Source organism: Buteo buteo, chromosome 1 (genome assembly GCF_964188355.1).
Source record: "Buteo buteo chromosome 1, bButBut1.hap1.1, whole genome shotgun sequence".
Taxonomy (NCBI): Eukaryota; Metazoa; Chordata; class Aves; order Accipitriformes; family Accipitridae; genus Buteo; species Buteo buteo.
The window spans coordinates 13972748-13995100 of NC_134171.1; the positions used below are offsets into that span (position 1 = coordinate 13972748).

A 22353-nucleotide genomic window follows, 5' to 3' on the forward strand; every position below is an offset into this window, starting at 1 on the left:
CTAAAGAGCCTGTTTACTATATGATGATATATGTGTTGGTGGCACATAACCAGTAGGTCAGTCCTGACCTTTTAAACCGCAGTCGTTCTGTATAACTCGCTAAGAATTTGTTGTTAGTTCCCCACATATTGCATTTATAAAAGCCTATTATGTTGTTAGCATTAATGGGAAAACTAAAAGAGATAACGAACTGCAGCCCTTTTTTCTGGGAAGTTTATTTAGCTGTAGGAGCAGATATTCCAGTCAAACAAGATTTTTGCTAAAGAAGGTAAACTGAAAATTGTCCCTGTTTTTCACCATCAAACCTTTCACAACCACATACTACATAAGCACTTCCTTAATTGCGTTGGAATTAAGTACTTTATGCAGTATCAGCACAGTGTATGTGCCCATTCTGATAAATTATCGTATGCGTAATCTCTAGTTTTAGGCTCCGACCCCACAAACACGGATGACTGTGCACAGCTGTGAATATTCTGTGGTCTTCAATGGGATTACTAGTACCACAAAGATAAGAAAATGTATCCATTGCCAAGATTTGTATTAAGTATCTGTGAGTTTTGAAAAAAACTGTGACTATGGCATCTGTGAGTATAGCAAAAAAACCCTTTATATTACTGAGGGAAGACTGGATTAGTTCAAGGTCCTGATCTGTACGAATCTGCGTACAGGGAAATAATTTTCAATATGGATGAAAAGCATCTGCTGGCATAAGAGTGACAGACCCACTGAAGGATGACTGCTGCTGGTGAATAACTGCCTCATGTTGCTCAGTGAGGCTGCCAGCGATTTTTTTATGTGACTAACTCTGGAGAACTCTAAACAATCAATTTTTCACCGAGCAAAGTTAAATTGCAAAAGAAACTTGATACGGATGTACCATCATTACCAGGGCTTCCGCTATAAAGTGGAAGGCACAGAGAATCAAGAGAAAATTCCCAGTGAAGCACTTAACCACCAGACATTAAAAGATGTTAACTCCTCTATGAAAAAGGCTGAAGGCTGAGATGATGGGCTGCTTAGTTCAGGGCTGAAGTGCCACAGTCAATCAGTGCAGGCAGCTCACAGAGCCATCAGTCTGACTAGTCAGTCTCTCATTTTCATCAGCAGTGAATTTGCTCAAACCTCAAAAACAGGACTGGGAAGGAGAATATCTTCCAGATTACTCAGTTTACTGGAAAAATAATACACAGACTATTCTTAACCTCGTTTTCTAGCCTGCAAGCTATTTGGACACAGTGGCACTACTGAAGAGGAAAAAAAAAACCACTTTACTATGAGAATCAAACGCCTGCTATCAAACTATATTTTTGCATCAAAACCCATGTAAATGCATTCTAATGTGGAAAGTTGGTAAAGAAAAATGTTTTGCTAAAGTAAATGTGCAAAGCATACTAAAAGATTGTACTGCAATTATTTTCTTAGTACTTATCTCAGCTGAAAAACTTTTAGTTTCTTATTACTCTTTTATTCAGTTATGGAGGATTGAAGACAACAAGGTGCTAGGATAAAATTGCTAAAAGTCAGGCTATTCATAGGCTTGAAATAAGTCTTACCATCTGACAAGCAATAGGCATTTCTCAGCTCTAAACCCAGTGTGATAAGACAGTGTTTGTATAAAAAGCATATTGGCTCCCAAAGGGAGTTGGAAATACTTTTCTGGAGCAACGTAAAAATGTTTTCAGGACTCATACACATCTAAACTACTGACTGTGGACTAGTCAACACAACAGTTAAAAAAAAAAAAAAAAAGCATTCCCCATCAAAAGAATAACATTAAAATAAAATTTTAGAAAAAATCAGAAGTTACATTATCTATTACGTGCTCAGAATATTCCCTTTCTTTCCTTTCTAAGTCTTCCAGAGTCTGGTACTCTGAATTATGGGCTCCTGACATCTCAGTATTCTGGAGTCTACAGTCAAGTTGTTTCTGTAATTCTTCAAAATCCTGGGAAAAAAAGCAAGGGATTTGTTAAACAGAAAAACAGACATAATTTCTAAATTTGGGAGTGAATTTGTATGTCAGTTCTGGCTCATGGCTAAGGAAGCTAAACAAGAGCGTTCAGAAAGTTCTATCTGTGAGTAATGCACCTTCTGCAGCAAGCAAAGAAAACTCAAAGGTATGTGGCAGCTCTGAACTACACTTAATACATATATTTCCACTAGTATGTGAGTACAATCAAGACTGTTGTCCATCTCCACTGAATTCAAGTTTTAGTAAACACTGCTCCATGAGCTTTCATAGTAATAATCCTTTGAATCTATCCACAAATATTTTTATTTTAATGCACGTGCCCCATCTTAAATGGCAGCTATGAGTGTACAAGCTGTGTTTAAAACATAAAACTATCCAGATATGATAATCAGAGAGTGTTTCCTGCAGAGTGCTAGCACACACAGATGAACACACCTGTAACGCTCATAAGGGACAAATTACGGGCTACGTCATTATATGGGTTTTTTAAGTTTTTCAATCCTTTGAAACCAGGATGTTTTTTTCTGAAAGCTAATGATACCAACAAATACAAGTCTTCTGCCATTACTTAGTAGGTTGGTACTGAAATGGATGACGCTTCAGTTGCTGAAACATGCCTTACATAACAAGCATTTACTTTTAATACCATCCAATTTTAGGTATCAATGCATTAACTTGATACCCTTATGCCTTAAAGAATGTAACCACATTTTGACAAGCTTCACAAACAATTTCATCAAAATCCCATGGATTTTTCTTACAATGCAGAATTAAAAGAGGAAAGTGCTTTCTGCAATAAATCATATAATCTTCCATCTTGCCAATGCAGTACTACAGTAAATAGTTTCCAGTGCTAGTACTTTTGCTGCTTACCAATGTCTCTTTTACATGGTATTCATAACCAGCCTCATCCCTTATGGGATATCCCAACTCTACAGCTGTCACGTTTCCAAGACCTTTCTCTCCATAATATAGGACACAGGAATCCCATATTGACACTTAAACAACTGGACTATTCCGGCAATTACTGCATCTAATAAACAAGATTTAGCCTTTGTCTTGCAGCAGCTCAGTTAGGTGCATGAATACAACGATGCTGTCAAGCCTTATTGCGGGTTAGGCTATACTGGGAAACGTGCCTCATATATATATATATTACCTCTGTGTGTATAATTTGAAGTCATTACCAGAAGTCCATCAGTAAAAGGGATTCGCACACCAAATCTCACTTTTCATTTAGTAAATACAATCAACTTTAATACTAAACCTGAGGATTTAAGGCAGAAGAGTGTTTTTAAGGCAAAATGCATTCTGATATAAATTATAGGGTACAAATTATAGGGTACAACTACAGAGATTCCTGATATTAATTCACAGACTGTGAGACTGCACGAACAAAATAAATCTCAACAACTAGAGGTGACAAGCAATAATCATTACTGTGAGAAAATTAAATATTGGACTAGGCTGCTCAGATGGTGGAGTCTCAGTGCAAATATTCAGGACTTGGATCGGCAGGGCACTGGATAACCTTACTTGAGGCCCTGCTTCCTACAGAATGTTGGACCAGACGATCTCCAGATGTGCCTCTCTCAACCCAGACTCTTCTATGACTCTAAGCTGGAAAACGGAAAGTAGAACTAGTAGCTCTCCTATTGTTTAGTTTTGTAAAGCCTTTTTTCCTTCTAATAATCTTAAAAATAGTACTGTGACTCCACCTGAAATGCATACTGACTGTCAATGTATGTCCTCCAGTTCAGAAGTAGCATATGGATTTTCATACAAGTATATGGAAGAAAAAAGGACAATGAAGAAAATATTTTCCCTTGTTGAAAGCCTTAAGTTTCCTTCTGCTACTTTATTTCCTGGTATTTTATTATTAGTAATGATACATGGGACCAGACAAAGACTTGATAATTAGAAATTATTAAATCTGAGTGAATAAGGTTCACGATGTTCTGATTGCCTGAATGGATTCAACTACAAAATACTTTTATCCTTAAGATATTACACACATCACTGTCCTAATCACCTCACACAGTAACAAAGAGGAAATGCATACAAGGTAATAGAGAGCATCAACTAACAAGAGAGTTTCTTTGCATTTCTTCTGAAATAGATTACAAATGACATTGCTGTTTAAAAGGAGTAGGTGAGCTAGCCTGCTGTGGCAGCTTGCACCAACAGGTGGGATTAACTCTTATTTTCCATGGTCTTAAATATTAACCAACAAAACCACTTACGTTTTCCTGAATTAAAAGGATCTTCTTGAACAAATCATCAGTAATCTTCTTTTTATGATAAAAGTCTGTGAGCTGTATTTTGAGAACCTGACTAAACATCTATTTAAAAGGAAGGAAACAAAACCCAGGGTAAGTGCCTGTTCAACATTGTAAGGACATCTTTGTGATAACTTTTGTTGATTTAAATCAATCAGTGAGACTATGGTGAATCATAAGCAAAATAACAGAAACATCATCAGCAACTCTGCAGTACTTCAACTGTGAAAAATTCTCTGGCTTTGGCTTCAGTAAGATACTGGAAGACGGTGATACATTCTAACAAGGACAAGGATATAATCTCCTATAGCCTTGTAACCAGACTGACACATTTGAAACTGTCCTTTACTGGAGAAAATGCAGATCCCTTAATATAAAGCCCATTTTTCTAAAGTTTAATGAACTCCTAAACTGAAAGATACCAACATATTCATTACTATGATTTCAACTGTAGTCAGCCAAATGAAGTGTCAAAAATTTTTATATACAACCCAAAAGTAACCATCTCAAGTTCTAGCTACCTTCTCTTACAAAAACTACACCTATTTTCCAGTTGTGTGCCTTTTTTTTTTTTTTTTTTTTTTAAGATTGTAATACTAGTGTCTTCAAAATATGGTTTTGAACACTGGGATAATTTTTGCTTAACCTCCTCCCCTCTTGCCTCAGTTAGTGTCAGTATAAAGAGAATTCACTTCATTACTAACTGCTGCAGCGTTTTCCAACGTGAAGATAAAAATATGAGAAATTTAACAGCCACCTGCCTGTTACTCATGTACTTGAAAACAGATGATGCAGAAGTTGCCTATTTTAAACATATTAAAAAAAATCATATTTACATATTAAAAACAGTTATCGAAGCCAACATTTCAGCTGAGAAAAATCTGGAAAATATGTTATAATTAGAGCTCAGTAGAAGAGAAAATCATAAAGCAGCCATATTTTGGATCTCACTTGCTAATGTTTTCTATAGAAGTTTGGCAAGTTTTGAACACATACCACCAAGACATCACATACTGTAACAAGGAAAAAAAAAAGAATTCAGGAAAACCCTGAATGAAGAGGGTATGTTTCCTTTTCCTAGACCTGATGCTAAGAAAGACTGACTGAAATCAGAGAAAGCAGAGTGGAAAAGGAAGAAACTATTCTCTAGACTGATTTTTTTTTTCCCTTTTTCCCTGCCAGCAAAAAATAATGCTATTTAAAGCTTCAGCTAAAGGTCAGTCATCTGCGTTTTGTGGTAATTTCTGGTGGGCCACAAAGTACATTAAATGCTCATTTTCTCAGTGTTTCTGTGATTACATCACCATGTTGTTACGTTAATTTCATTTACAAATTGATGATTAACTTTGAGATCAAGTTCAACCTTCCCTAGTCAAGCTAAACTTCCTTCTGGAATCTGATCTCAAGTTCCCTTTCTCATCTACTTAGATGGGAATAACCCATCAGAAGAGAAGCTGCTTTCCAGGTTTACTTGCATGGTTCCTCCTTTGGGTTGTGTAGAAATTTTTTCAGAAAATCCCACCCCTTGAAATATTCTCAGTGCATTTAATAAATTACATCAGAAATGACCAATGTGTTTAAACAGAGGTCGGGAAAGAAGGGAATGAGAAAGCTATATACTTTATGTCCAGATTTATATTAACTGATCTAAAACTCAGTAATGGTAATGATTCTGTACTTGATCATAACTAGTCACCATAAACAATTCTCCTAACTGAGTATCCTGTGGCTTTAATTGTATACATCCATTTTTGTTTTGTTCTGGCTTTTTTTTCCTGTCAGCTTTGGATGCTGTGACTTGATGTAGGTAGCTATCTGTGGTTTAAATGGGTACTTCAATTCCTCTGTCCTACAAAATCATGACTATTGTACTTATCACAATGGTACTGATTCAGCTGAACTGAATTTTCAATTTTATTCAAAGAGCTTGGAGTCCTTGGAGTTGCAATGCATAAGCACTGTCCTTAAGACATAAACTCATCTATTAAATAATTTTTTCCCTCTTTTTATGAACCTCAAGTGCTCTATGTTATTCTCTGGAGTAATGTTTAAAACCAGATTTTTATATTATCTAGTCTGCCCCTCTGTATTTCATAACCCAATATATTTCATTATATTTTATCACTTTATGAAGCTCATATCTATGCAGAACAGGAGAAAAAATAAAGACAATACTGTAGAAAAGCAACTCTGCTACACTACTTCCCAGCTAGCCAGTTGTTTATGTTATTTCCTAAACTGATACTCAACTAAGATGTTCAAATCAAATAGCTATAAATAAGACATGAATGAATACCTACCACATGTTTTTCTTTTCTGAGTTCAGTATCAAGAAGCATGAGATCTTTTAAAATAAGGCTGCAAAGGCAGAGCTTAACATCAAAACTAAAACAAAGATTTAAAAAGTGTTAATATCAATCTAAGTGAAGGTTACACAAAAGGGCAACACCATATAATAGGTTCATTTAACCACTAAATTCTCCTAAAGGCAGCAGTCAAGACACTTCATTTCCACATTGCCTTCTCTTTCAGATAAAATATCTCTACACAGAAGTAAGCAAAACAAATAGTGCTTTTAATAAAGTTGGAGTTTCAGTTTCCTTTTTTTCCTTTAAAAAAAGGCAAGGTAAATATAGGCACAAGTGGCTACAACAAAGGGAAAACAAAGCTTTAAATTAGAACAGCTGTAAGAGTGGACATTTTGAAAATATTCTTCATTGCTAGTACCTTCCCCAGTCCCCATAGTGACATAAATATGATTTTCTTTATTCTTGCTAATGAGAATACAGAGACATACGTATTCATCTAGGGATACCTCGCCACAGTGCAGCTGAAAGAAAATCAGAGCTGACAGTCCATTTTGATTAGCTCTACCTGCTCATCAGTGGCGCATCTGACAAAGGAACTGTTTTCCCACAATAAGACGTGAGTAGTTCCCATTAAAAAGGAGAGAACAGACCACTGGCACTTGCTGTTCTCAAGGCACCTGCTGTGTGACTTTACCTTGTACAGTCAGAGGACTTCATCCCCAGTCGAGCATACCACTGCATGTGTGAACTGAGCATACGAGCCAAAACAAAGGGATCTCCTTATCCTAACAGTGATATACCTTTTACGAGACAGCTTTTGCTGAAGTTCTGATTCCCAGAATTTCATAAAGAACAAACTGACTTCCAGTATGCAGCATGATGTATTACTTCAATCTCCCCAACCACTTTTTTAGGGTTATAAGCAGATAAACCTGTCTTGATGTGGTGAATGTATGCATTCAAGCCAGCTTTTGGTTTACACTAGACCTCTACTGATTGTCCTGAAAACCACTGGGGCATGCTAGGAAATGACCAAACACAGGGGCAGGTTTACTGCTTACCTCTCACACGTTAGCACTTCAGGGAAGCTGGTCACCTTGAGGAAGGCTCGAGCCTGAAATCTATCATCACTTGTTGTGGAATGTATTGTTGTGGAGGAACTGCAGTCCTCTTTGTCTCCCTGGCTCAAGGATCCCAGGCTGCCTGACGTAGATGTCTCCATGACCTGATTAGGCAGAACGGCCTGCTTTGGATTCTCATGCAAAGATGGATTGGATGAGCCATCTGCCAAAGGCTACAGTCAAAGAAAATTCACAAGGTCAATTAATACAACACAGTAAGGACATAAACATCTCATCAATTTGCAGTGTTTGCTTTCAAGCAAAAATGAAACAATAGACACAGCAAAAGTGTTTCCACATAAATTAAGATTCATCATACTGACAGGTTTGTGCATTGCCCAGAAAATCATTCTTCTGTTGTGGTTATCTGCTTGGTGCCTGTTTTCTTACTGAAGGGCAGATCCTTGTGGGGTTTTTCTTATGGCTCCTTGGACAGACCCAACTTCTATTAACATTAATGGGAAGAAAAGTCTCTTGACTACAGTGAAAATTGACCAGACACCATGTAAAACGCTGCAGGTTTCAGGGGGAGCTGAAAGCAGCTGATGCCTTACAGAATAAGCCCTGAATCAATGGACTACAAACAAAGAAAGATCCCTGTTAAGCTGATTGGCAGTAAGTTTTCTTCCATTACTAGACTCTGCAATTTACTCTGACACAGAATGATTGTCATTAATTTTTACAAGCAGAATCTAAAACCTTACCCTAAATTTCTGGTTGATGGGATAGATCACTTTTGCCTTCAATGCAAATGCCGTAATGTTACTGTTCAGAGGAGACTCACTTTCCTGTATGGAAAAGAACAGAAAACCATTTGGGAACGGCACTAGATCTGACGGTTGTTCACTGTAAGTATCACATGCCTCTTTTGGTTACACAACTAAGAAATTCCTATTGGTAACTATTTATTGACTATTTCTGCTTTGGCACAAGAAGTCTTCTCATAAGACTCGTTCAGAGTATGAAACCCAGAAAAGGGAACTCTGTCATTACCACTGGTCCAAAATGTTTTTACTCCTGCAAGGGAAAACAGGCAAAAGCTGGTATTCACAAGTTATTTCCATTTTGCATTTTTCTTCTCCCCTTTAGCAGCAACTAAAGATTTCACATGAGAGACTGAAATTATCTTAATAATAGAAACTACTAAAGGATAAGTTCCACAGGTATCATCATGGCTACAAATTCTGTCTTTCAATTTAAATAAAGAAACAATAGATTAAACAAAACTAGTCATAATTTTTTCCAGAAAGAACTTTTATAGTACAACCCTTACCTATAATCTAGAGAAAACACCAGTGTTCTTCCAAAGAACTTCTTATAGATAATGCATTCTTTTCATACAATCTGCTGTATCATGTAATCTGACTTTCTCCTCCTCCTCTTTTCTAGCCACTGCTTTATGCACTGGCACAATGGGATAATCAGCTTTGTTTTGTGAGGTTATGTATGGCTTAATAAAAGGTTGGCTATAATCAACAGATAGAACGTTTAAGTCCAAGCTTTAGGATATTTCCTATTCTAACTTTTTTGGTTTTGTCATATGAAATGAAAGAATCTGATTTGTCAAAACACAGGTTTTTTTGCATAGATTTTTCTAGGAAATATCAAAGCACTAATAGAGTCTAAAAATAGAAATGGGAAAAGAAAAGCAAACTACGTCATTCATTAGACTCTTTTATCATTGCACATTTTTATTTCCATTTCATTTATTTCCGGAAGTCATTTTTTGATTTACTGATAAAAGTTAAAAGCACAGGGTCAGCGTGTAAAACAATTGCTCATACTGAGCAGTCCCACTGCTGCAGTACATATTCAGGGACAGAAGCTGACAGAGCTATCGCTCTGCAATGGCTGGAGGCAGAGCAGCTCCAGTCCAAAGCTGTAAAGCCATATCACAGTGTGCTAGAACTAACACATCCTGCTTCTCAGCAGGCATGAGTAATACACAGTCATTATTAATACGGTAATTATGGTATTCTTGCAATGTGGAAGGTCTCAGAATGAAAATACCTGTTTTTTCTGAAGTGCTCTAACCTAACTAAAAGCGTTTTCCGTCTGCTTCTTCATGAACTGTCAATTTGATGCTAGTAACAGCAAAAGCCTCTGGGAATTGGAACAAATGAATATTAAAAAAAAAAACCAAAAAAAACTTCAGTGGTTACACAAATAGGTGGGAGAAAGTCCCTCCAAATACCAAGGTTATTTCTTAGTGTGTTATAAATGAGCTAACGTGTTTGGGAAATGGATATAGTTGTGAATGATCACTTTTAAAAAACCGTGTTCCCATTTCAAAAGGACCGGTAATATGCATAAAGTGCTATCACTGCATAAATTCTCCCACAGGATTTACACTCCAAAAGAGAATCTAATCCATGCTCACTTGTTATCCTGTACTTCAACTCAAGCAAAATGACCAACCATGCTTTGTCACCATTCCTGATCGCAAAACTGAAATGAAGATTAATTACCTGTCAGGATTTAAACCAACAGTAAAATGTTTACAATAACGTCTATCTTCTCTTTGTCTTGAAACCAGTTCTCATTACAAACTAAGCACCAGACTGGCTGGCTTTAACCTACACTTTCTGCATGTATTTAATTTATGGATGATAGACTGAATGAGTTAGCTGAACTGCACATTGTTTTAAACGTACTGTTTAACTCACAACCTTTAGCTTTACCAAGAGTAGTCAAATCAACTTTGGGTGAAAGGCAGTGATCTAACAACCACATGGTATGGCTGGTTCTCAAGTTATTTTGAGATTACTACCAAAAAAAAGTTATCTGAGTTTTTGATTGAGGGTGGGTTAAGTTTATACCTTCTCCTACTTTTCTTTCCAAATTGTTTCTCTAACTGTCCTTGAATCCCAGCTCACCACAGTGGTGTTTTAGTACTTGTTGTCATTTGAACTCTATGTTGTATCTTCTGCTGGCACCCGATGGGAGAACTTCCTATATGAGAAAACCACTGAAGATGCTGCTGTTCGCAAACATAATCATTTTTCTTCATTTATTCTTTCTCCCTCTGTGGATCTGCTCAGTCCAACTGAGAGTTGCGAGCTCTAAAGAGGCTGTAGAAAAAAAATATTTGTCCCAGGTTGGACCTGATGAGGGAATTCTATTACTGTCAAAATTTTTCTAATAAATCTCCTTCTCCAGGAAAGAATCCACTATGAACTATCAGCACTGATTTCAGCACTGAAGAACTTCTTGTCAATGGTGTTAACTTTTCCCATCAGCCTTTTGAAATTAAGGACAATGTAGAGACAAAACCAAAGAAGCCCCTGAACAAAAAGAACTCAGGATCTTGATTAAAATATCCAAAAAGAGTCCCCCAAGGGAAATGGAATTCATAAGGGCAATTAATGCCTGAAATGGTTGCATTCATAAGCAGCCATCAATCCCCACTTTCCTTCTTATGCTTTTTCTGAACACTTTTCAAGGGCTCAATTCCAAACCCAATAAAATTAAGACTGTTTGGACCAGGCCCTGAACGTGTTCATTGCTACATGCAGCTAAATGGATGTCCAACAACAACAGCAGAGCTTTACCTCCAGCACCATTTCTTCTTTTGATGTATAGGGTTCTGCTTTACTTTTCGTGAGCGTCTGCTCTTTTTCATCAGAGTTGAAGCTTTCCAGAAGTCTCTGGGAATCATCCTTCTGAAATTCCAAGAGAAAGCAGATGAAATATAACACTGAGATCATGCAGATTCACTGGAAACCTCTTTGACAGCAGCCTGGATACATTCATGTCTCCATCCTGAAAATTATTTCAGTATTAATTGAAAATTTTGGAAAAATACAATCTGAAAACAAATGAGAATTTTACATATTCAGGAAGGAATAATTAAAATTAATGAACTTTATGAATTTGATTTTTCAGTCCAGAAGTAGAATTTTAATCTGAAAAGTTGTAAGAGGCTGTAAACTTGTCAAATCAATCCATCTGCTCTCAAACCATCTTACTACAAACTATGGAGTCAAGCTCACTGTCCAAGTTCAAACTTCTCAATTAAAGCCAGTTAACTAAAGTTGTCTGTAATTTCCTGCAATGAAGAGAATGCCATGTATATTTGCTCCCCTGCTATGAGAAAAACTTCCTAAATGAAGTTTTATGTGTGGGAAAGTTCCTGTCAGGAAGAAATAATCATCAGAAAACGCTCACCATCTTCCATCCCCAAAAGCAGCCCATACCATTGGCCTTTACTTCCCTAACAAACACACAGAGATGCTGGTACAGACACAGACTGTGCGGGAGTAAAACCTCCTGCTGCACACACTCTTCCCTGTGCACTAGATAGACCAAAAAATAATGCTAATGCATCCAAACACAGCGTTGCAAGGAATTTTTTTAGTGAAGGAAAAGATGGCAGCCACCCTACCTTGACTAGTTTTTAAATTATTCTTCAGGTTTGCAATCCACTGACTACTTTTTGATGTAGTCTAACGATTTTTGATGTAGTCTAATGATATGGCTGCAGCCACTATGCATGTAATTGTCTTATGGAAAGATTCTCCTTCAATTATTTGGCCACTTGGTACATAAAGTAGTCCATTTTCCCAGAATATAGAGAATTGCCCAGCCTTTGAATACATATCATTCCTTTTGACTTGCCTCTGTCACCTTTCTGGAACTTAAATGCTCAATAACACAGATCATATTCTTGGGTTAGCCTCTAAGATGCGGTGAATTGCAGATGCTGGTTCCTAAAAATCTACTTATGACAAAAGAACACCTACAAGTCTCCCTCAGCCATCTTGTCACTTATTTGTCCCAAACCAGAAGTTGACAAAATTTAGGTTGAGTGACTGAGACTTGTGGAAGTAGTCACACTGCGTTCACCTCTGTACCTCACACCATAGCCACTCCAAAATAAGAATTTGCTTTTCTCAACCTGCTTCTCCAATTGTTCATATTCATCCAGTATTTATTTTAGCTCCTTTATATCTCCAACACTATCATTTTAAAATTATTTGAATTTTTCCACGATTCATTTCTTTCCTGCTAACATTTCTGATCTCATTGCCCTTCTCTCCACTCGTTTTTGCCCTTTGTTATTTCTGCAACTGAAGTGCTACTGAGCTCCCCTTTTAGAGCATTAAGAAGTTGAATAAACTAAGTCTAACTGTAATTACTGCAACGCTTCACCAAGCTAATCTACCAGAATACCATAATGAGACAAGCTCCAACCCAAAGGGCCACAAAAGCCTCCAGGCAATACTGTACTCTAACAGGAGAATATTATTGATAGAAATGTGTTACAGTACACTATATGGTCTGAAGTTACCACGGTAAAGGTTTCTTCTTAAAAGTATCCCAGTGTGTCCTATGCACAGATCATCAAACCAATAAGGCACTTCATGCATCCGAGTCCCACAGATTCACGCTAAGATCTATAGAATAGTGATTAATTGGGGCTGAGGGACAAACACCCGTAGCTTATTGTGGTGCCTACGGCTGCTTCGGACTCCAGGTACTTGCCCTGCTGCTGTTGCAAGGATAACTCAGCTGCTTGGGAAGGAACATGGCATACTTATGTAAACTATCCCTGCTTTCACTTTGGATACAGAAGGCTGTAATACGTGCAGTTCAGTACCTGTTATGCACACAATAGGCTTGCTCCATAGCATCAGTGAGGCAGACAGTATGAAGAAGGAACAGGCACAGACTGCCTAAGGTAGCCCTGTTCCATTTGGGAAATCAGACCCATAGGATAAGACCTGCCCATCCTGCAATGTGCTCTATATGCGCCAGCAGGCAGTTTATTTTTCCTTCAAAATAAACAACTCTTTCACAGCAGCAGCATTGATTTTAATGGCATTTAAGCACCTAAATGCATCTGAAGATCTGGGCCAGAGAGAACTGACAGCTTCTATTCCCTATTGACATAAATGACATAAAGGATAAAATTGTACATAGCTATATTTGAGTTCATAGTGGCAGCACAATAAAGATACCACCTATTAAGGCAGGGAAAATGAGCAACTGAATCAGAGAGGCTTGCACTCGCACAGGATGCATTGATCCAGCATTTGAAGTGCCTCCATTACTAAGCTAAAGCATGGCTTCAAACAGAGTTTCAAACCTCCTACTTAAAAGCAGTTGGGAGCAAGAGGATTCTTCTCTTATGTCATGTTTAATGACGATCAACGCTAGCAGATACGCACACGCAGCAGAGCTGTTATAGCTGAAAAAAGGTGCGGACGAAAACCAAGCCAAATCAGACCCCCCACTGCAGGCTGGCAGAACGCTCTGCAGGGCTCCAAATTTCCCAGCTGCGCCAGCACCAAGCATTGCTACATCCAGTCAATCCACTTGACTTGGGACTAAATGCGATGGGAGAAGGAAGCAGAAATCAATAACAATTCTCAGAAAATATATCTGCCCAGTAGTGGGTATGTGCTACCTCTGCAGTCCTCGAGTCCAAACAAACACTTTACGTAATCAAGAGATACAAACCGTCCATCACTGTCCTTAAAACAGCGAGGCAGGTAGGTTATTAACAAAATCACACGCTTTAGAAAACCCTGTTAGTTTTGCATCAGGCAAACTCTCAGATGCGTTCTGCCTCCTTTATTTCTCAGGTATGTACGTGTGTACTCTCAGTGCAAAGTTATTGCTGTGGGTTAGTACCAATACTCTGCTTGGGCCGTTTGTAAAATGAACTTCGGAAAAGGTGGTAAAACGCTTTGGAAATCAGATTGTCCTTACTGGTTTAGGATGGAAATTGGTGTTTATTTCCAATTATCTCACGATGTTTCTGCAAGCCGGGTACATCTTCCGTTATCCCCCAAAAGCAGCGCTGCCTCGCACAAGAAGCGACGGCTGCGAGAGGCAACCGGTGGGCCACCTGCGTTAAAGCTGCAGGCCAGCAGGGCAATACTCAGAACACGTAAAAACTCACACCAGCCTCTTTTTTAGAGTCAGCCCGTTCGTTTCAGTAAATTTTTGAACGAAGAAAGCAGAAAAGTCCTTTCCAGCAGAGGCGTGCCAGGAATTACAGGGCCACCGAGCTTCCCCCCCGCCCCGTCCGCGCAGTACACGCCGCCTGCCGCGCCGCCCGCCCCGAGCCCCCGGGGCCGGCCCGCGGGTCCCGGCCCAGCTCGGGCAGCCCCGGCTCTCCCACCCCACGGGTACAGCCGAGCCGAGCCGGCGGCCCCTCCCGGTCCCGCCGCCCCTCACAACCCAGCCCCGACCCCTCCGAGCCGTCCACCCCGAGACAGGCCCGAGCTTCCCCGCGGCGGCCGGCCGGCTGCCAGCCCTCCGCCCGCCGGCCCCCCGTACCTCTCCCCGCCGGCGCGGCCCGAGCGCGCAGCGGCAGAGCAGGGCGGCGGCGGCGGCGCCCAGCAGCAGCCCCAGCAGGACGGCGGGGGCCAGCAGGGCGGGCAGCGCCTGCAGCGAGCGGGCCCAGAACTGCAGACCCACCGCCCGCAGGCAGCCCGCCGCCGCCGCCATCGGGCCCGGGCGAGGAGAGGCGAGGGGAAGGGAAGGGAAGGGAGGTCCCGCCGCTCGGGGACCCTCCAACGCCCGCCCCCCGCCCTCGCCGCGGTGGGAGGAGACCGATGGCGGATGGATGCGGCGGCTGAGGCCCGGCCTGGCTCGGGGGCAGCGCCTGGAAAGTCTCCGCGGCGTCCTGCGCGCCCGCGGAGGGGCCGCCCGCCGCCATGTCGGCGGCTGCTGGCCGGCCTGCTGCTGGCGCTGCTCCCCGCCGGGTCCTCCGCGCCCGCCCGGCCCCTCGCAGCGGCCACCTGGCGGGCCCGGGCCGGGGACCGTCCCCCGCCGAGCCCCGCGGAGGGGGCCGGGGCGCCGGGCCCGCCCCGGGAGCCCGGCGGTCGGACGGCGGCTGGGGTAAGGCGGTGCGCCAGCGGGGCGCTGCGCGGACGGCGGGTAGGCCCCCTCAGCCGGGCGGCGGGTCGGCCCCCTCAGCCGGCCGGATCCGTGGGCCCGGGGCGGCTGGTGGCGGGCGAAGGAGAGGCCCTGACTGAGGGAGCGGCGAACCCCCCACGGCGGGGTTTGCCGGAGGAGCGGTGGCCCGGCAGAGCTGCGGGGGCTTCCCGGGCCCCTTGGGCTGGGGGGCGGCGGCCCGATGAGCTGCCGAGGGTCGGCGCGGTGGGGCCACAAGCCGACAGTGGCTCCCCTTGGCTGTTCGTCCTCGGCGGAGGCGTTTGGTGCCTTTTTTTTTGTCTGGGCACAGCACCCAGGCCCGCTGGAGTCAGCCTGCTGTTGGGAATGCCACCAGCGGTTTAGGATGCAGCCTTTGTTTTTCATTCTTTTTCTGTCAGGCTGTCTCAAAGTGTGCCAAACGTAGTTTTCTTTTACCCATGTGGAGAATACCTGGGACTGCGGTAGGGGAGAGCGGGTTATGGACCATTAGTTTGTGGTGTCATGACAAGAAAGCTAATCATCATGAAACACTACTGCAGGAAAATGAAAAAAAAAAAAACCAAAACACAATCCACATTATTTTTCCACCAGAAAAATAAATTAATGTAAAACTTGGGAAAATGTCTGCTGGCAATATTACTGAATTAAATTAATTACTTTTGAAGCATGATGGGAGTGCTGGCCCATAGAATTGGCTCTATTTGCTGATGCAGAGCCCCTTGTGATGCCCTCTGGTATTATGCACGCACTGTAGCAGAGTGGAAGAATTGTGCTGAATATCCAAACTATATTTTCCAGTGCAGACTACTGAGAACTGAATGTCAGGTAAAAGCAGAAGAAAAAACGAGGAGTGCTGTAATGTCATTTGTAGTTGACGCACGTGGACATATAAACATAGATTTTTGTGCGTCAGCTGTTGTAAAACCACAAACGAATGAATGCCTGGAGCCTGTGGAAATCCAGAGCCATTAATACACTGATTTCCTAGGAAGTAGGAAATAAAGCTTGTTAGCTAGCAAGCCACATTTTCTGCATACCTTTATGCATGCTTATAGACCACTGTCTGTCTGCTTTTGTTACAGTCTCATTTACAAAGGAACTGTTGACATTTAACATTCACATTCATATATATGCTGATATAATGCATAAGCATAATTTGGGGGATTTATAGACAAGATTTATTGTAACATTTAACATAATAGACCATCGTATTGGCAGTTTATAAAATATAAAAAGTATAAAATAAAATATAAAAATACAATAATATAAAAATATAAAATCAGTGTTTTACACTGGTGTCATTACGTCCAGTTCGTGTACTGGCACACATTTCCTTAATGCAGATAGGGCTCTAGACTGCTCTAGAAATATCTGGCAAAGGTTAATTCCCTTTTAACATGTGATTTCTATTGCTGCATATGCATGTATAGAAATATGTACATATATATCTCTATCCACCAGCCAATTTTTGGTTAAGTTTGCCGCTGGAGTTTCCTGTTCTTATCTTTCTGTGTTATTGAGATGTGTGGCTTCTCAAAATTCAGGGTCATATTGTTTAATTAATGAGAAGAAGTTAACAATGGCATTAAATAACTTTGGTATAACTCAGTTTGCATACAAGAATTCTGGAGAGCAGGGAGAGCTGTATAGCAAGGTATTGGGAGATGTACAGATAGCCCCTACTGAAGAGCTCAGTGCCTGGGGTTTCCCAGAGCTGTGTCCCAGGGCTGCTCAGTGTGCTGCATATTCCCGCTTGTGTCTGTTTCTCTGTCCTTTCTCCACCACAACAGCTGCCTCCAATCCCATATATACTTGTTTTCCAGAGCAGTGTCCACTTCAAACCCAGGGCTCCTGGTGCATCCAAATTTGTGAGATGTCTTACATTTTCTGGTTTTTTGAGCGCAAGTGCCCCATCTGAAGTGAGAACTATTTTTACACAATGTTGAAGTTACAGCTCTAGCAATAATTGAAGTGATGGCTTCCCCGAGCAGCCAAAGAAGAAAGTTGCCCCTAACTTGCTCTAGTGTAACAGTGGTGTTGACATAAGCCAGTACTTAACATTACTAACATGCAGTGCTTGGGAGCAAACAGAAAGAGAAAGTGTGGGTCACGTCACTCAGTGGTCTTAGAAGATCACTGTTAATCAGCCAACATTCCTAACTCTGTATTATCTCCTGCAAGGAAGCATTTTTATTAAATGAAAACTTGCTTGTATGACTACTACATCTTGATCAAAACGCTGGGCATTAACAATCCTTAAAAACACTGGGGTGTTTTACTGATGTTTTAGAGCTGTGATTTTTGCAGCAGTCTCTGCGGTCTGGGCACAGGCGGGAGGCTGTCACAGATTGCCTTGTAAGCTGCAGTTTTTAGCCTGTGGTCCCTTTGAAAGGGTCCGTGTAATGCTCTAAAGGAAAAATGAGCATAATGTCAGTAGACATGATCATCCAATATGGACACATTCCTGCTGACTTGTGGGGATTGAATTTTCCTGTGTCCTCAAATTTGCCTTTGGAAATGGCAAAGAAAAATTATTTTGTAAGATCAAACTAATAGCAAACCCTTCTGCTCCACTATTGCACAGAGGCTCACCCTGATAATATTAAGTGTAAGTACAGTTCGAGCACCAAGCATGCATAGCCATATTGGGAGACAGCAGAGCCTCGCACTGCTTAACAAGCTGTGGGAGACCTCTAGAGCCGTGTTGTGTCTCTTCTGGTAATTTTGGGAAACTCGAGGCTTTGTGGAACAGGGTTCTTTCTAATTCTGAAGCATAAATTCAGTGTAAGAGTTCAATATGAAAACAGTTCTTTTTTATAATTGCTCTCTTCTGTGTTAACTTTAGGTTATTGAAGATAATCTGTTTCTTCAAAAAGAGATGGGATGTCTGGGCATGACAGGTATGTAACTGTCTTCTCTCTCTTTTCAGTGCTGTGGGAGTCCCAGGACTCCCAGGGTGTGGGTGTGAAGGTCGCAGGGGACTGGAGCTGTGCCCTGGTGACCCACTGTCATCAGTGGGACTCTTGATCCTGGGCTGCAGGGGAGTGTTTGCTCAGAAGTTAGGAACGAGGGTGCTCTAGGCTCCCTAAACAGCTCATCTAGAATGGAGCCCCTGTGAGAAGACCTTAGTTCATATCCTGCTCTGAATCATTTACAGGAGGAGCTCTTCTTCCTCATTAAGCGTAATGACATAGGGGAGCACCCTCTGATGCCCAGCGTTCCCAGTGTTGTGGAAAACCCATATTACTTACACCTGATCGAGACCTTGTTCCTTTCCAGAGGCTAACTTAACCTGTTAACTTTACTAACAGCTTGCATTTACTAACTCTGTTGCAATACCTACTCTTGAAGCTATTTTCAAAGACCTCTGCAATTACAATAACTGGTGTACTTTGTCCTGGACCAAGTTGTTAAAGACTCATAGACGTATAGTGTCTGGAAGTGTTGCTGGGATACTAATACTCTTTACAGCAGGTATCAAGTATACTTGTCACTGCTTTCAGATACACCGAGTATATCCAGTGGTAGCTGCCTAATCTGATCGAAATAGAGTACCCCGATACTTAGAGAAGTCCCTTACAGCTTGGAGGAGCTGCTTCTGAGGGCTGACTGCCACAAGGCTCTCTGTGTACATTTGAACAAACCACTTAGTTTTTCTGAGTCTCTGGTCTTAATTTTCATCATATGTGTATAATAAATAGTGTGCTACCTCACCTAAGTGTAGTGGAGATGAGTACCCTGGAAGGTTATGACATCCTCATACAGCGCATTAACAGGGGCAATGGAATGCCTGAAATAGACCCTGCCATGGCTGCGGTTCCTCAAGAGATTATTTCGTGACATGCATTTGCCAAGAAATTACACACTCTGAAGCAGTCATCTAGTTAGATGCCTCTTAATTTCTTTGCCCTGTGGCATGGCTAATTCACAAATGAGTTTATTAATTTTAATACGAAAGCAGATAATTCAGATTTGCTGAGCTTCCTTGTTTTTTTCCTGTATTTATTCAATGTCATCTTTGCTGCTTGCATCTTGCTTTCTGATGGGTTGCAAATTATTAATGTATCATCCACTGAGAGAGGAAATGCATGTGGTTTTGTAGTTCAGAAGAACCTTCTGGCGTTAAAGAAAAAGTGGGGCAATTGGAGGATTTTGACATGCAATATCTTTTTGTTAGTGGTTAAAAATAGTGTGGCCAGCGGGACTGAGGATGTGATTCTCCCTTTGAACTTGACACTGGTGAGACAACACCGTGAATACTGTGTTCGGTTTGGGGCCCCTCACTAGAGAAAGACATTGAGGTGCTGGAGCGCATCCAAAGAAGAGCAACGAAGCTGGTCAAGGATCTGGAGCACAAGTCTTATAAGGAGCGGCTGAGGGAACTGGGGTTGTTTAGCCTGGAGAAAAGGAGGCTGAGGGGAGACCTTATCACTCTCTACAACTACCTGAAAGGAGGTTGCAGCGAGGTGGGTGCTGGTCTCTTTTCCCAAGAAACAAGCGATAGGACCAGAGGAAGCAGCCTCGAGTTGCGCCGGGGGAGGTTTAGATTGGGTATTAGGAAAAATTTCTTCACTGAAAGGGTTGTCAAACACTGGAACAGGTTGCCCAGGGAAGTGGTTGAGTCACCATCTTTGGAGGTATTTAAAAGACCTGTAGACGTGGTGCTTAGGGACACGGTTTAGTGGTGGACTTGGCAGTGTTAGGTTAATGGTTGGGCTCAATGATCTTAAAGGTCTTTTCCAACCTACATGATTCTATGAAACTGCCATTTTGTTAGTAGGTAAATATACGTGTTAAGTGAGGGGCTACTGAATTGTATGCTTGATTTTATAACTGAGAATTTTCCATTCTCATAAACATGAATTTTTAACATATTTAAAGCTAAGTTTTTAGTGGTTTGCTTAATCAAGTTACTAGACTTTATTTCTTACTGAAGAATTTCTTAATGAAAGCAGTAGGATGGGAAATTCTGCATAAAACCTTTGTCATTGAAAATGACAGTGTGCTGAAGTGAAACAGTTTGTGGCAGCGCACTGATCTCAGGGTTTCTGTTGGAAGCTTTTTTGGGTTGTTTCTGGATTAGACAAGAAATGGCAATTCCAGAATAGCCCTATGATTGGGGAACACAATGGCTTTTTGAGAGTTATGTTCGAGTCTGTTCTGACTTACTCAAAACAGGCCTGGAAAGTAGATTTGTTTTGTCTTGTTGATGCCCATAGATTCTTTGACTTAGTAACAAGAAAAGCTAGTGGCAATGTTCAAAACTGAAATACAGTAAATTGCTACCTTTGCCTGTTCATTGTTGTGTGTAATTGAAAGGACTTCAAATTGGATCTCGTGTCCTGGATGGTTTTCAGGACAGGGAATAGTTCAGAACAACAACAACAAAAATATATCAAGCAAGTATATTTAACTCTTTTCTTCCCCACTGAAATAATGCAAGATTATTCAAAGCTTTGCTCGTAAATTCTGGGGGAAAGCAAATGAGACTGAAGATGTGGGACTTGAAATACGCAGCCCTCGAGAGCTAAGAATTAGAATAACAGTCTTAGTTAAATCACTTATTTTTCCTTTCAGTGTCAGGTAATTTTTAATTCTGAACTTGACATTTCACAAACTTGTCAGTCTTCACTTTCCTACAGTAATTTGGCAGGTTAGGATGTGTTGTAAAGGTACGGGAGCCTTAAGGAACATACTGGAGTCTTTGCTGCAAACCTATTTTAACACTGTTTTAGTTTCGTATCATCCTATTTAATTGCTATGGCCAAGAATAACCTTCACCTTAACTTCTATCAAGCACAAGTGAGGCACTATAGTGTTATACCTACCCTTCTAATGGTAGTCCATCTGTGCCACTAATATATTCAGGACTCAGCCTGTTTAGTCCAGTGGTAAAGGCTTGTGCTTTAGCACTGAAAAGTCCCTGTCGTTACACAAAACTAATATCTTAGCAAAGGACAGTATGCTGAGCACAAAGAGAGGACAAGAAAGAAATGGAAGTTTCTTTTCGTAGATACCCATCCTTCCACCCCCAGCCCATATGAACACAGACCCACTGTTGCCACAGTCTCCACATGATAGGTGTATTTTGTGCCAGGTCGGATCCTCTGGGTTTGCACACCCGGAGCAGCAAGCGAATGCAGTGAGAACTGGGAGTGGGGAGCTCTCCTTCCTCAGTGTATTGTGTGTGCCTCGAGTGTGGCTGCTGGAGGTCCAAAAGAGCGAAAGATCACCACCCAAAGCAATAGCGCACAAAGCTGAGGAGTGGTCAATGACTGCCTGGGGAGAATAGCAAAGAAAATTGAACAGTATTAAATAGCTGAGACTGTTCTGATCAACTGTGCATTTATCATTTAATATTGTTGTGGCACTGCGCATACGTGGGACTGAGTGAATGCTATAGTAACATGAGTGGTAAAATGTTACATCAATCTTCGAGCTGTTTCAGCTATATTAATATTTATTTTCATATTTTCATTTTGTAACTCAATACAAAGTCGACCTACCAGCACTGGTAATTAGCTAGGAACAGGCAGTTTAAGACAGGGTTCTGGCATATCTGTTTATATTGTGTTTATGGAGGATTAAATAATGGAAAAACATTTTTGAAACTTGCTAATTAAAAGTAAGACAACATTTAACAACTTGATAATACATTGTAAAAATGTGGAAGGTTTAAGGAAAACAAAACAAACAAAATTTCCTCTTAAAGATAGTGATATTGTCTCACATCTCAAAACAAAGTGAAATTATGGCCTTTCTTTGATGAACTGCTTCACTTG

General features: G+C 41.0%; 2 protein-coding genes across 6 annotated transcripts in view; one reads left to right on the forward strand and one right to left on the reverse strand.

The window, feature by feature from the left end:
• Nucleotides 1-15200, reverse strand: part of EVC (EvC ciliary complex subunit 1) — a 55742-nt gene extending 40542 nt beyond the window's left edge. Inside the window, exons 1-7 of one of the 3 annotated variants that reach the window (XM_075022922.1) lie at nt 14972-15200; nt 11236-11346; nt 8389-8472; nt 7625-7857; nt 6555-6639; nt 4219-4317; nt 1811-1948 (exon numbers count right to left, since the gene is read on the reverse strand). In XM_075022922.1, coding sequence (XP_074879023.1) covers nt 1811-1948; nt 4219-4317; nt 6555-6639; nt 7625-7857; nt 8389-8472; nt 11236-11346; nt 14972-15142 — 921 coding nt within the window. In that variant the 5' untranslated portion in view covers nt 15143-15200. The remainder of the gene's footprint in view (nt 1-1810; nt 1949-4218; nt 4318-6554; nt 6640-7624; nt 7858-8388; nt 8473-11235; nt 11347-14971) is intronic. The other 2 variants (XM_075022932.1, XM_075022942.1) reach the window with 2 other exon arrangements.
• EVC2 (EvC ciliary complex subunit 2) overlaps nt 15135-22353 on the forward strand; it is a 78951-nt gene continuing 71732 nt past the window's right edge. For all 3 annotated transcript variants that reach the window (XM_075022894.1, XM_075022914.1, XM_075022905.1), the window contains exons 1-2: nt 15135-15535; nt 18417-18471. In XM_075022894.1, the coding sequence (XP_074878995.1) occupies nt 15257-15535; nt 18417-18471 (334 nt within the window). In that variant the 5' untranslated portion in view covers nt 15135-15256. The remainder of the gene's footprint in view (nt 15536-18416; nt 18472-22353) is intronic.